Genomic DNA, 16,064 nt, shown 5'->3' with positions numbered 1-16,064 from the left:
AAAGTAAAACGTCTTATATGTAATAAATTATTTAACACAGCAGATAGCGTATTGAACAATATTGACAAATAATTGTTGGGTATTTCTCAGCTTTTTCTAATATTAACCTACATATATTGGACATATTGTGTGAAAATTTTATTTTAATTCCTTCCAACGTTTTTACGTGAAATCTGAAGAGACTAAAGGGCACAGAGTTTTTTCTCGTCACGATTTTGCGATTTCATTATATTACAAAAAGTAAAAAAACGAGGAGCCATTCTCCCAATGATTAATACGTAAAAACATTACTATATGTAAACTAAGTAAGACCATAACAAACCTTCTATGACATTGCCAAAAGCTTCGCCAACTTGGGGTAAATGTATTCTGTCGATCCTACATAATTGGATAAGGGAAAAAGAAGTTTTCAATATCCTATCCACCTACATATAAATCTGTTTCTATTCCCGATATCCCCGATTGGCAGGCTCATTTTACTGATTGGGTTTATGGTATGGTACGCTCATAATTACAGAACCAGAAGCTGACTGTTCAATTTGGGATGGGGCAATCAGTTTATTTTACAATGAGCACAAATTATATCAGCATAATAGAAAATCATAAAATATCAATAAATTATAAATATTGTCTATTCGATAATTTTTTCCATTCATGGAAGCTGGGCGTTGGATAAGAATTGTGATTTATTTTTTCTATTAAACCGTCGGTATTTATTGTCGATATTAATTTTATAAAATCTGGTCTGATTGACAATCTCTCAGTTCATTTGTCTTGCTATAGCGATATAACTTTGAAGTGGGTACAATAATAGTATATATTAAAATTTAAGTTCATTTTCTGATAATATTTCACAGATTGGAAATTATTTTTCTTGAGTGCTTGATTTCATTTATGATTTTATTATCCCTACATATTAATGTAATATCAAACTTAGACATGTATTACATTGTTTGTTGTATTTAATAAGTTGTCATTTTATTATGTTCAACATTTCTAATAGCATTTTAGATTACAAATATGTTATTAGCTTCGAATTCGCCTTTGTTATAAATGATTAACAAATAAATATAACAGCGGTAATTTTATTATTGATAAATTCTGGTGTATCTTACAATAATTTACTATTACTACTAATAAGTAGTGAATTTATTCAAAACTCACATTTAACAATAATGTTATTTGTTTCAGATGTAACAGCGCTGCCAACATGGTGTAAACTTAATTGATGTCTGTGCCAAATTTCCCTATTGCCAAACATGGCGTTCACCACATCTCGGAGAGCGATCGATGAACTTTTATAAATCTTCTAGAAAGCAATCGTATCAATGATCCGGTGAAAATTAATTAAACAAAATGTGCCGGCGCCGCTGGAGATTCGTTACAATCACAGCGTTCCTGCTTTTTATAATAAAAGACACGCAATGTCAAGGTAAGTGTTTTGTTACTATTTAATGCTAATTATAGACGTAATGCAAAGTGTAACTTACATAAGCGAACTTGGATGTTTTTCAGTGCACTAAATACGATGCAATACTGTTGTTATTGACCGGGTTTGTTGGTAAACCGGTGGTTTCACTTTCTTGTGTAATTCAGTGTATATTTATAATTACGTATCGCTATGAGTACAGGCTTTTTGATTTTAAAATTACGTATTTTATAAGACATAAGGTTGATATTCGTACGTAATTAGTGGCAGACCGTTAACAATATAAGAACATTTTAATTTGCATTGATATGAAGATTTAACATTGTTATGTACCGTGAACGTAATATTTTAAATTTTAAGAATCTTTTGTTATAGAAAATTAGTATCAATACAAATTTTCATTTTGTTTTTTTAATAGTGTTTTCCATCAGCTCTCTTCACAATTAAAATTGATGTTTTCAATTTCACTCACATTCCATCTCACGACTTTTCGAATTATAAGTTGCAATTATAAACCAACATATTTATTATATAAAAGAGCGTTATTATGTTTATGGAGTAAACAGCATTAAATGGTTACTTCATAAAATATTATGTAAAATTTCTACCACAATAACGTCTTACAAAATGCAAACAATTTCGTTGTTGAATATATGCAAATTGTCGGATCTAAATTATGTATTATAATTACTCCGCAACAATCAACACAAACAAAATACTTTACTTAAGTAGTCTCATAAAATCTCAAGTCTATTTAAATTACATTATATTTGTTGGCATGTATACAGACTTCCATACATACATATGCAGAATTACCACAAATATTGCGCGGTATTTCTCGATGGCAGTCTGTAAGAATAAATAAAATAAACATTAGAAAACAGCATTAAACTAAAAATAATTTTAAAACCCAACAAAACTATATTTTCCAATACACCGACACTCTGTAGTAAAATGAGTTAGTTTTTATCAAGGTATACTGTAAACTGACGTCTGGGTGAAATCTTAGTCTCACCTATTTCCGCCGCTAAACAGCTTGCATTATTCTGTTTCGGTTTGAAAGATTGATAGGTATGTATTACAATATAAGGTAAATTACAGTAGGAGACGTGACATCTTAATCCATCTGAATGGCAATGCCAGAGAGGTGGGGATAGTTACAACTTACCATCATACGGGCCTTCAGTTCGTTTGCCATTCCAATTACATAAAAAGAGTATAATTCCAGTATACTTACAATTACATTAATTTCATAATGATCGTAATCTAAATTGCCCCTACTGAGAACTGAACCGTGGATCTCATTTATACTAATCAGTGCAGAGCTCTATAATCGTCGGCAGTTTATTAATCCGATTGACTTCGAAGTTCTTGAGAATACTTTAAAAGCTATTTAAATTTATCGGATTTTCAAGATTACGAAATTAATATTACGTAGACTCTTAAAAAAATAACTAGAAAAAGTATTAAATAGATGTTATAAGCATCTCAATCTGCGGAAAACTAAACCTTGTATTTTTTCCTCATCCCCATTTCACCTTTTTCTGTGAAATTGGAATAGAAAACAAGCTGACGGCCCTCTTTATTAGAAGTCGTAACTCTGATCTATATACTTACATGTATATTTACATATATAGCACGTCTACTAAGTTATTACAAGACATATTGAATGTCAATAAACTTACCTCTAAATTAGGCCATAGATTCAATACCAAATATTAGATTTAATCAACTATTAAATTCAAACTTAGAACAGTTAAATACAATTGGTCGTGTGTACATTTACAAGAAAATAGTATTCATAAAATATATTTAATGAATTCTTAATATTGAGACTTTATATAGGTACGTATATCTTGGCATAATTTAACTCAATGTCCTATGACGCCTTCAATATATACAGTTTATAGAAAAATATGTATTTGTTAAATTAATACTGTGTGGTACATGTTGGGCAGATGGTTTATAATCTTGGAATTAAATATTAATGACTGCTAGTTACTATTTCATAATTAATATTTAATTAATTATTCATTACTACTAAACACTTAATGATTTAACTAAAGATTTATGTAAAATCTAGAAATCTAGTGGTCTCTAGATATTTTTAGATAATACTAATTACTAGTTACGGAGATATATAATACATAAATATATCGTTAATAAGCTTCAAATGGCATATCAGTGGCAAAGCTATTTCAAGATTTAATCAATTCTCGTATTTACATAATCATACAATATTGTTAATTAATCACATGACAGGTAAACTCAAATCATTTGACAGATTTAGATGTCCCTCAAAATTATATTCCAGTTACTTAAGCACCTATTGAATCCCTCTTTGAGAACAAACCCGGAATGGTATTGAGATGTCGTCAATAAGTGTATGATTTCCTTTGGGAGATTCAGTAATAAGCAATATATGAGGATCCTTGAAAGAAAAATGACCGCCTAAATTTATTTGAAGTATACATATAATACCTACTTGTGGTATTTTTTTTTGCCTTACGATAGTAATAGCCTTAATAACTTGAGTATAATTTAACACAAACATAATAAATGCTTGTAGCTTTTAGATAATTTTAATACCTATAATATAATACCTGATAAGTGTGCCTTTATTTAATACCAAAGTAAAAGTTAGTTTTACTATGTACGCCCGTCTATGTCTACGGTTTCAATACCAACACCTGTGCCAGCACAATTTCAATGCAGTTTCTTTTTAACGTTGGTTTCTTAGCTGTCGAATAATACGTTATACATATATTATTTATCCTTATTTGTGATAAAATTGATATTTAATTTATTATATATACATTCACTTCATCAAATTTATTCATTTATTGTGAACGGAAGAACGTTGGAATCCTTTCTTAATATATTACAGGAATAGTTTAATGACTAATACTAATTCGCAGACCTACACTCTGAGATTGTAAAATTTATTCAGCACTACCTATATTTATTGTAGTATGTAATATAGGTAGACACTAATCTATTTAACACGAACCTTTGCAGAATGCGCACTGCGAATACACGCAAAGTCTTTTAGAGTGGGCATGAACATTACAAAAATGGATATAAAGAACTAAAAATTGCGTTAAAGGGAGATAATAAGGAATTGTCGTAGGCGTTGAATACATGCTCGCCGCCCACGAACTTGCTGTTTAGTTGACGCTCTATTTATTATTCAAGAGCAAGTTGCGTCTATGGAATACCTGTAATCGCAAACTCCCATTTCACTTGAATTCAATCGACTGTATCTGGTTGCTTTAAGACCTTTCAAGTCTTTGTTGAGGTTAAGATGAATGTGTGATACTGAATTATTTATTATGTTTACCTTATAGAAACAAGAATTTACAGCACTAAAGATTCGTTGTTATGCTTATATTAATTTAGTGCTAAGCAGAGTAACATATTATTATATACTTTTAAAATATACTTTGATAATTGATAAAATTAATCAACCTAAAAATGTAAAATATCATACTTGCCTATCTATGTGTACATTTGGTAAATTACAAATTCTGCACATTTTTAAATTTATGTATATTGCGGAAAGGATTTCTTTGCATTAAAACTGTTCCTTGTGCTACATATCGTTAATACAGAGAAGTTTTATTGGTACAATTAAGGAATTGTATAAACAAATAGTTATTTAATCTCAATAAGTGTGCTCTGCTGTGTATACGCAAAAAGAATACAAAATATATACTTTTTAACAATGTAGAAACATATTAAAATGTTGAATAATACCTATATATTTTCTTTTTATCATATAAGTATACTTACCTAATCTGTCATTCAAAATACCTAATATTTTACAAACTTTTAATTCATGTATAAAAATATAAAGCAGGTAACGGGTATATGTACTATGTAAAGTGATACAATTTAATATAGACAATATTTCATAACAAATTGAAACAACTTCCATTATATCCACGTCTGAACCTTAACCTGTCTGTGGTTAAGATTATGAGTAATACTCAATATTTTAAAGGATAATACTTAACTTTGTTGATTTTTTGGTAAAGATAACGATTTTATATCTGTCCGTTTGTTACGTTCTTGCGTTCAAACGGCTTAATGAAGGAAGTAAAGACAGATTGCAGCGCAAGAAAGGAAAAAAAGAGACATAATAATTACGAACGACTAGTTGTAAATGGCTAAATGCCAATGATTACGTTTATAATGCAACTTAATACTTTGAATGTATCTCAGAAAAAAACGACATGTACTGGTTGTTACCTATATAAGTTTACTAACCGGTTTCTTTTTTAAGTTATTATACAATACATAACAAGGCGAACATTATGTAAACTGTTATTACAATAAACACTGAGAGTTTGAAATTTCTCAGAATAAAATACAAAAGGTTTTCTTCGAAATTCAACTCTTAAAGGAACAAAATAGAAGTTCAAATTTCTATGAAATAGTTTATGTAATACCAAACTCATACACCTTTGCTCAGAAACGTCCCGACGTTTAGAATATAGTTTAATTGTACAGTGAGTGAAGATTTAATATCATACGTATTAATTAAATTATTAAGTATTGTCTCATCGAAAATAAAAAAATCCGGAGCGTCCATCTTGTAAATGTTCTAACTTTCAATCAAAACTCTTTTTTTTTAATTCAAGTGGACACACGTTTCTTCTTGCAGACCAGTATTGATGAATGCCCTGCGAGTCAATAACCTGGTTATACTAAAAAGTATTTACGTTTAACTTAACTTCATTATTACTTAACATTGATTCTATAAAAAATACAAACCGTACTTTTTTATTTTTTATTGCTTATTTTTCAAAAAGCTTTTTAGTCGCCAGATGATGATAATCACGTTTTTAGAATTCTTAACTAACATTAAGTAAAGTATCCTTATGCTAAATCCGTTAACTGTATATTTTGTGGAGTCCTATGTAAATAAATTGGTGAAAACTATAATGTCAGTAGCTGCCGTAACTTGATTATATAGTTAATCAGATAAAACATTTAACTGAACAATAACAAAGAAACAAGCTTTAACAACTTAAAGTAACAACATCAGCAAACCTAAACATGAAAATAAAAATAGCGAAAGATATTTCAAGAAAATTAAATTGTTGTAAAGCCAGCTCAGACTATTATCACGTAAGTGCACGTCTGGAGAGAAAAATAAATCGAAAAACATGAACGTTAGATAACAATGCCAGTATTTCTTACAGACGAATTGTTTCGATAAAAATTATATAAAAACTGATTCTTAAATGTATTTAAAGACATTAAGAGCTTACTATCATAAACTTGCTGTATCCCACGGTGTTACCCGCGTAAATTCGGGTAAAATATATCGTAATTCTAGAATATATTTGACTATGTTCTAGAGTATACTTTATGTATTAATTATCATTCAAATCTGTTAAGCTGTTTTTGCATTAAATATCTGCATATCCAGTACTTCTATGAAAAATCAAGAAAATTATTGCATTGTTGGTACTTTACTTCAAGAGTGGACTAAGTAATCTATTTATGAGATTCCAGACATATTATTAAAAAATAACCATATCAAAATGTTGCAAAGCATGATTTTTATTTTTTAAATTAGATTCCCTGCTAATATAAGACCTTGAATATTACACAGATATTTTTTAATATGACATAGATCTGTTTGTAATATTAATCTCTAAGGAACTATCTTAAGAATAAAACTTTGTAAGATAGGTGCATTATTATGGATTAAAAAAAATACCAAATGGCACGTGAACTGTTTTAAAAACTATGTTTTTAGTTTAGCTAACTGAAAACATAGCAAAAAGAATGGAAGCCACGACTAAATTGCAAGTTTTTAGAGGTTTTTTTTATCATTAAGGAATAGACATTACATAACCCTTTCTTGTTTTTCAAATATCGAATTGATAGTTTGTATACAGTTACATTATTTAGCTAATTCTTTGTTAAATAATAATAACCTTCTTTAGGTCAGATAAACGTAGGTAAGATAAATATTGACTTCTAATGGGAGTCCAACTGAAATTGTACCTCAATAATATGGACTGCGTGTATACGCATTTTGTATGAAATGATTGTTTTATGACGAGTTGGTATAGAATTAGGACCGTCTTCACTTGGAGATACAAAAACGGGGCGTTGGACACAGTAGCCTAGGAGGTACATCACGCCTAGTAGTTTTTGCGAATTTATACGTTTGATAAATGTTTGTACATCAAGAAGAGAGAAAGAGAGAGAGAGAGAGATGTATCCCCGGGATAAACATAACCAACTATTAAACCCAGGGTGTTTTGAAAGTGCGCCCCGGTATAGATCCCCAGCCCTTTCCCTCTTAAAAATATGGGGTCTTTAAATGTCACAATTTTATCCAGTACGCTGTATGCTTAGTCTCATCCTGAATGTTAACTAAACTAACTATATTAGGTAAATTATTATATTACTAAATTGTACTTTTTATAATTACAATGTATAATAACTTTCCGACGTGTTCGCAGACTTATAGGGCCCGTTATTCACTCAGTTGAAATTTCGATTTATATTATCAAGATTATATTCCCAGCTGATAACTTCATAATGTTTAATACGAATTAATTCTGCTGATGTACTAATTCTGTATCATATACGAATATTCATTAATATAATATTATACTCGTATGAAGTGCGAAAGTGTGTCTGTCTATCTGGCTGAAAGTATCCCAATGAAGTTTGACATGAAGATAGATTGTTTCAAGAGGTCGCAGTTAAGAGCTAGTAATAATATAAATACAAATAATAATCTGTTGAAACATATAACATTTCTAATTACATACGTACATAGACAACGAGTGGGAATGTTATTACGGCGATAATCACGGAAACCAAAATTAGGTGACGGTAATTTTCGTGAAACTATACGTACGAGGATAGTACCTTAGCATGTCTTATTCAAACGTTTGAAGAGGCCCGCACGTGAGGGTCCAATCTAATTAGGGATGACGCAAGATCATGGGTCACGAATATATTTAGTATATATATTGTAGAGGAACAAATAAGGAAATATTTTATACGAAAATAATAGCCTCATAAAAAATATTTTCATGCGTAAAATAAAGAAAAATAATAATATTAATAAACGTATTTTTTCTTTATTGAACGATAAACACAGGCATTGAAAAATTAGATTGACTAATTTATAAACAAAACATATCTTTATTTAACATGGCCTCCATGATTTAGTGATTTACACACTATCGAGTTACACCGACTAGCAATGGTGGCGGGTGCGATTATTATATTTTTAATATATCTCATGTGTATTTAGAGGTTTAGGATTAGATAAAAATATATCTAATTAAGTATTTCTATCATTTATTTAATATCCCTAATACTAGCTTTACTTAGCTAGGGACTTACAGTCCCTAGCCGCTGTGTGACTATGCTGTATGATTATTATAACTTCTGTTCTAGTGTCACCAGCACATGAGTAATAAATATTAAGAATAGGTTATGCCAAGCTCATTATTATCATCAGTTCTTGGTCACAGAGTGTATGTCATACATCAATGTAGGTACTACACTTAAATATAAAACTTATGAATCGCAGCAAGGTATATATAAGACGATATTACCAACTTATTCGAGGTACACAAAGTTGCCTGTAATACAATTAGTAGGTAGATATTATGTATAAATCGTACAACGTACAACACGCCAAAAGTCATGCATAATTGGAATGACGTATAGGCCCCTGGAGACCCGTCTATATAAAGTTACAGAATGATTTCCTATTCAATACCCCGAGCAACTTAAGTTATATGACTGCCTCTAACGACTTGGAAAGATTAATCTGACCGTTGAAAACTTTCCTTTGTAAGCAATATTAATATCTTATTCTCTATAACTATGTACTTATATATACTTAAGTTAGTATATAATGTTTCACAAGGTTTATGTAAATAAATGTGTTTTAAATCTTTATACTTATATATTTATTCTTTTGCATATAAAATTGTATACATGGCTGACTTAATGTCAAATGGCATTTTCTACCAGTAATTTTCTACTTAGTTATATAGAAGCTTTTCTGTAATTCCAACATTACGAATTTTGATGCCTGACGTTTAATATCCATAATAACATTAAAAATGCGCTTATGTATTTGTTACCTTTCCACGTCTGACCATCTGAAAGGATCTTAATGTTTGATATGAAATGGCTATAGGCATTTATGTAAAAAAGCAAACAACGTCACGGGTATTCGTTAACAGATTGGCGGTGTGCTACATACCACCAAAGAAGTATAAAAAAACATGAAACGAACTTAGCACATTACGTTTTACCCTACTCAACTTCAAAAACTAATTAATAAAAATATTAAAAAAAACTAAAAGGACTGCCCCATTTATAAATTAATTGGAAATAAATTAAATTTATAATCCTTTTTAACTAAAACTGATAACGAGATACTATTGTAAAAGTAAAGGTCTCCTAAAATTCAATCTGAAATGGTAAATGGTTTTATTTTTGCCTTTTCTTTTTTAAACACCCAAAGTCTCGAGATGTTAATTTGAGAGTGAATGGAAACGTTCAATAAATAATACTCAGCACTTGGGTATTAAAAAAAAGTCTTCAACATAATGCATGTTTTTACAGAATGTTGAAGAAGTTTTCTTAGACCCAAGTAAATAAAATATATCTAATGGATACGTATATACTTCACATATTCTGTAATATCGTAGTTCTTTGGTATTTGTAGTTTTTTCATGAAAGAATAATGAGAACCGTTATCAACAACGTTGTCGTTGTTGATAACGGTTCTCATTATTCTTATAGTTATTCATAGTTTGTTTGTACTACAAGTTTATGATACAAATGATTGATATATTAGTATTTACTTAAAAACCCTAAATACTTAGCACATATTTTAAAAAAGATATTAATATTATCCATGTATCCTTTATAATTTTCCTGCAAAATTTTATCCACGTGTTTATGCACTAAACGGGGTTCCAAATACCCTTGTATATTACAAAGAGCTTTTGAGCCGCCTTCCACATCACGCGCAGCTCGGCTCGTAATATGTGGCTTGGCTGCCTAATTACCTGCGATTTACGACATATGCCACCCTAATATTAATTACAGCTTATTGTTGTAATGAATATGTATATTTTTTAACTTAAAACATTCTCTTTAACATCGGTTACTTATCGTAACCGATACATTTCTAACATACAACAAACTATAGTTTTTTTCTTTTCTATTTAACCATGAATAGTATTTAAAAGAGTATTTGATTAGGATTTATTTTTCATATTACGGTCATTTTATAATTACCATGTCTGTAAATTATTTTTAACTTTAGACACTTTAGTAACCGTCATTAACATAATTAACAATACCATCATTTTCACTATAATAGTGTCATTCGGTCAAGATAACTTCGTTTATATGTTAATGTATGCGATTCTACCTACTCTCTGTATTCAATTATGTCTCCAGAATGTTGTAATAGGCGACTAGAGAACAAAGCATTGTTGCAAAAAAGAAAACAGGAAATAATATCCTATGCCAATTCAGCGTAGTAATAGAAGACCAATATCCTCTACCATTACGACTAATTTCTATGCCCTACAGTAGGACGTAAATAGATTATAGTGGTAAAGTCGGTTTCCACAGTGCGTTCCAACCAGAAATGTAAAATACTAGCTGTGCCCGCGGTTTCACTCGTGTGACATTTATAGTCTATATGATATTTTGATGTATACGTTATATTACTAAAGTTTTATCAAAATCCGTTCTTACGTGAAAGAGTAACAAACATCATTCTATACTCAAAAACATTCGTTTTGTGTTTATAATATTAATAAGATACAGCAAAACAGTAAATACTATTATTAAAAATATCTATTTCTATTTCATAACGCGACAGCAATAAGCGACGTAATTAATATGATTTTCTCGTTATCGCTGTGCTATCCACAAAAATACATTCTGTAAAATAATACTGACAAGACTGTGACAACTCATAAAAGTAATTGACTGTAATAGATAAAACGTTAAACTTTCAAAACTTCGTATTAAATTTATAATGGAAAACTCTCTTAATATCTCAATTACCAGCAAATACAAGTAATCATTTCCTATTAAACGTAGATAATATTTCCATGGAAACCATTGATTATAAACGTAGTCTTTAGCCGCTATCGAACTTTTAAACGTTGACGTAGATAATTACTTATTTTATCACAGTGCTGGAAATAATAATAGTATCTTTCCAATTTAATGCCAATCGATACTACAATAAGTGTATTACATGCTTCCAGTATAACAAAAAAAATACCATATTTGACACAATAAATTATATTTATATTATTATTATTACTACGACTTAGGAGAAAATTTTTTCATAGATATTTATTTAATTATTATTTTAAAATATTTTATTTTTGGTAATTATTGTCACAAAATTATACAATCTTGTTTTGCACAGGAAATTATATCTTTCCCAATAACCAGATATATCCATAGGACCGATGAGTGATAAAATGGTGCACCTTGAGAGAGGCTTACAACCAAAAATTGTCTGCTGTATATTATGATTAAATTATCTTATGTGTTGGCATTTAACAAAGTAGCCAACCCTAATACATTTGGAGGACGATCAATATCGGCGATCAAAAATTGACACTGCGCTATGAAGCTCACGCGTTCCCTAGGGAAATTTCACCGCAACGAACTTAATCAGAGAAAAATATTGCAGGCACTAGAAACGGACCTATGGGATCTCGGGAAGGCCTATGACTCTTGAGCTGTATTCTCGATCTCGATTAATATTATCTACAGACTATTACATGCGGCTTTGCTTTGTGGAATTAAAAACATATTTTCTTAGCGGACACTTACTTTTTGAAATAAAACATACATCTAAATTTCACATTTCAGATAAATCAGACAGCACAAATAATTTTATAAGTATAGATTGATTATTGTTTTATTAAGTATAAATAGATAGATGAACAATTTCACTTACAAGAAATAATCTTCCCTCCTATTCGTCTCTCATTTTGATCCTTCCTTTTACTAAATAGACAATAGTATAAGATTACGAATACACCAATTATGAAGTACACACATATCTAATGCCAACTGATATATAACATGACATATTTATTTACTACTGTCATGTATGTTTTATGATTTAAATATACATGTTTCTGATAAAGCATGGCTTTGACTGTAATGATGCCAAAAAGAGTAATCAAAATGAGCGTAGAATGTAACATAATACGTATGTACGTATTAATGTACAAAAGTATTGAGATATTGCCAACCTTATTTTTTATTCCTGTTGTGAACGTACATAGTATCCTGCTGTGTGTCCATTTGATTTCTAAAAAAGATTATAAAACGTCGTAGACAAAACTGACAGACAACAAAAGAAAAGGACAAATATTATAAATTGGGAAAAATAAAGCTCTTTATCTATGTAATATAGCGAACATGGTTCTAAAACTAACTTACTTCACGTGACGTTATATTTGTACAGGTTTCGAGATTGTGTTGAATGTTCTGTATTGATTGATTGTACGTACTTTGAAACAAAGCGAAACTTAATTTCCAATTTTAGAAGTGTCAATTTAATTAGAAGTATTTAACAGAGTTTGCTATGCGAATACATTAAGCTCGGTTCTGCGTTTAATGGGTTACCATGAATTGAGCTTTAGGGTTACCACAACAGACGACTAACATAGAGTAGCTTTAACAAATATTAATATTAGTTAAAAAATTAAAACGAAATGTTAATATCGGGATTATTTGATACCCTGAAATATAGCACTAATCTCTAAAAGTCCCACTGAAATTACTAAAATATTGATTGACAGCTACTTTAGTTTTAGATTCCGAGAATACGTAATTCGCTCTTCCTAACTTACGGGTATACGAAATTACGGGAATAAGCTAGTCGTCATAATAAACCACTTACAATTTTAAATTATAGTTTGTACCATTTGGGTCGTATTTTGAGTTTTAATATAACATCAGTACATACTTAATAGCACTACTGTCATTACAATAAGATTCGCTGAAAAAAGGTATAAAAGGTACTTAAAAATAAAATGTCTTTTATTTCATATATTCAGATCCACTACTAATTTTAGAATTGCAAATACTTCGTTCCACATAAAACAAGCCAAATCAATTGAGACAAATTTGTAAAAAGGTTTATGAATAAAATCGGTGTATACTTAAAGAAAATAAAGTACATAATAGGAGTTCAGACAAAAGATTAAATTTAGAATCCTCTTTCTAGTCTTTCGGAATCAGTTAGTACCTAAGTCAGACTTTAATAAAAATCATTTATATCTTATGAACCCTATTTGCGTAAATAGATGCTAATAGGGATATCAATATTAATTTATGTTCATATTACAATTAGCAAATCCTCAACGTTAATTTCGGTGTGTGGAATATATCTCCGCATCTCTCCGTTTCATGCCAATAAATTTGGTTTAACGAACACTGCTTACATATTCTACACACCTCCAAATTGGAATATCTAAATAAAGCATGTATGGACATTCAATATTCTAATGTACTCACTTTTCAATTATTGAAGTAGCTGTGGTACAATTTACAGCGTTGTACAATTATAAGAAGTGATTGATAAATATCAATATAAAATATATTGATATTTATCAATCACTTGAGGAGGGTACACCTCCTCTAGAGTTTGAGTGAGTTTCTAAAAAAATTTCATTCCATTCCATCATCATGTGATACAGGGTACTCCCCAATACTGATCCAATATTGTCCCTGATATTAATGTCGTGTGTAGACTGATTTATATAATTTTTTGGTAACTAAAAAACTGTCTTACTGTACCGTGATACGGATAGGCAAAGAGCCATTAAAATCTAATCATTCTGCTGAAGCACAGCATCTGGTTAAAACTTGCATACTTTTAGGAACTGGATCTGTGGATTATACAGGTTTTCTTTATTTTGAACAGACTTTTATTCAATATTCTTTGTATATTTTATCGTTCTTTCCACTCATCTTTTTGGGTAATTTGATATTTTTTTAAATGCTAGTTGACATTTAACTGAGTTTACGTTTTACACACATATAATTTAAATGACAGTAGAATATTATTATGATATCAGCGTTAACTCGATATCAATGATTGCTTTATTGACAGATAACAGATATTAATCATATAGTATGAATAAATTTAGGATTAGTGCATCCGTAAGGTGTGCAATTCAGAGAAGTAGGTAATTATATTTAAATTGATTATGTTTCAAATCGGTTTATAATTAATTTTACCATTAGAACTACCATTGATTGTTGTTATATGTTTTCTGAAGTATTTTTTTATTATTAATTTGAATATTTTGTGTATAAACTAACATAGTTTTCAATGTAATCCTAATAAGCACACCATATATTTTTGCCTAGGACACATATGTATAAAATGATCACTACGTTGATTATAATGAGGTATACATCTAAAAAGTGATAGCTCACGTAGCCATTGCTAATTGCGAGATCTTTGTAAATTTACAATCTCCAATTAAAAATATTTTCAAGAGGGTCTCTCGAGGTAATAAGTGTCCCAATTTATCGATTTCCTATTATGTTCAACGCAACTTCCACTCGAGCACTGATGAGGATCGTCCGCCCTTCTTAATTAGGGATATGATCCGCAAGAAAGTAATTTCCTTGAGATTATCTTTCCGAACGATATGGAGCCCCAACCAGAAACGTAATAATAAACTGGAAAGGTCATAAAAGAAGATTAGCCGAGCGTCGTCTTTGCGCCTTTTGTCAAATATATTTCATGGTCTGACCCAAAATGTACTTACACTGTAATAATTGGGTAAACGGTCTCTACGATAAAATCAATTTTAAAGTTTGAAATAATTAAAATAAATATTTTCTAATTATTTCGTGTACTTACGTCATACACTGGGATTGTACGTACGGAAGGAACGTACGGAATGTATGAAGCGGGAGAATTTATATAATAAATAAACAATATTTTAAATATTTTTTCAACGTTTATCAATCCCTGACTATATTACGTTACTTTATTTTAGATTATATATCTACATAGATTTTATTTCATTTGTAGGAACCAAACATTAAGTGATATTAAATAATATCATATAATTTCGTTCAACATGTTTAAATTTTGTACACCAGAAGTTTCTTAATTTTACAGTTTCACTTTCATTTGTCAGAATGTTAATGTTTCAGTGAATTAAAACATCTTCTACAGAGAAAATTAAATTTAGCAATATCTATATTCTAGATGGTATTGGAAAAGTAACTAAAAATGGAAATAATAAAAACATATTCAAGCGGAATATGCATAGGATTGCATGCTCTTAGGCTACGATTGCATAAAATATGTTGCACATTTTCAACTAACTCCAAAAAGTTAGAGGTTATTAATGCAGTGTTAGATTAAAATATAAACGAAGTCTACGCCTATTCTGAATATTTCATTCTAAAATTTATTTCCTTTATTCCAGTATTAATCTAGATAAAAATCGATTTCTTTTAAACAATGCTAATTACATGATAATAACATATAAGATTACACGATAATAGACATGAACTGTGGATGCATTTTAGTAGATGTCATTATAATTTCGTCTTT

General features: G+C 29.7%; 1 protein-coding gene across 1 annotated transcript in view; it reads left to right on the top strand.

Moving 5' to 3' along the window:
• The window catches only part of LOC131844379 (mucin-2), a 57,684-nt gene that overhangs the window by 34,997 nt on the left and 6,623 nt on the right, over positions 1-16,064 (top strand). Inside the window, exon 2 of the mRNA XM_059193249.1 lies at positions 1,192-1,432. Within this exon, the coding sequence (XP_059049232.1) occupies positions 1,357-1,432 (76 nt within the window). The 5' untranslated portion in view covers positions 1,192-1,356. The remainder of the gene's footprint in view (positions 1-1,191; positions 1,433-16,064) is intronic.

The sequence above is a fragment of the Achroia grisella genome, unplaced genomic scaffold (assembly GCF_030625045.1).
Source record: "Achroia grisella isolate CSIRO2021 unplaced genomic scaffold, CSIRO_AGI_Agris_v1 utg402, whole genome shotgun sequence".
In the NCBI taxonomy this organism is placed as follows: Eukaryota; Metazoa; Arthropoda; class Insecta; order Lepidoptera; family Pyralidae; genus Achroia; species Achroia grisella.
The sequence above is the reverse complement of the archived record's forward strand: the minus strand, read 5'-3'. Positions and strand labels throughout refer to the sequence as shown.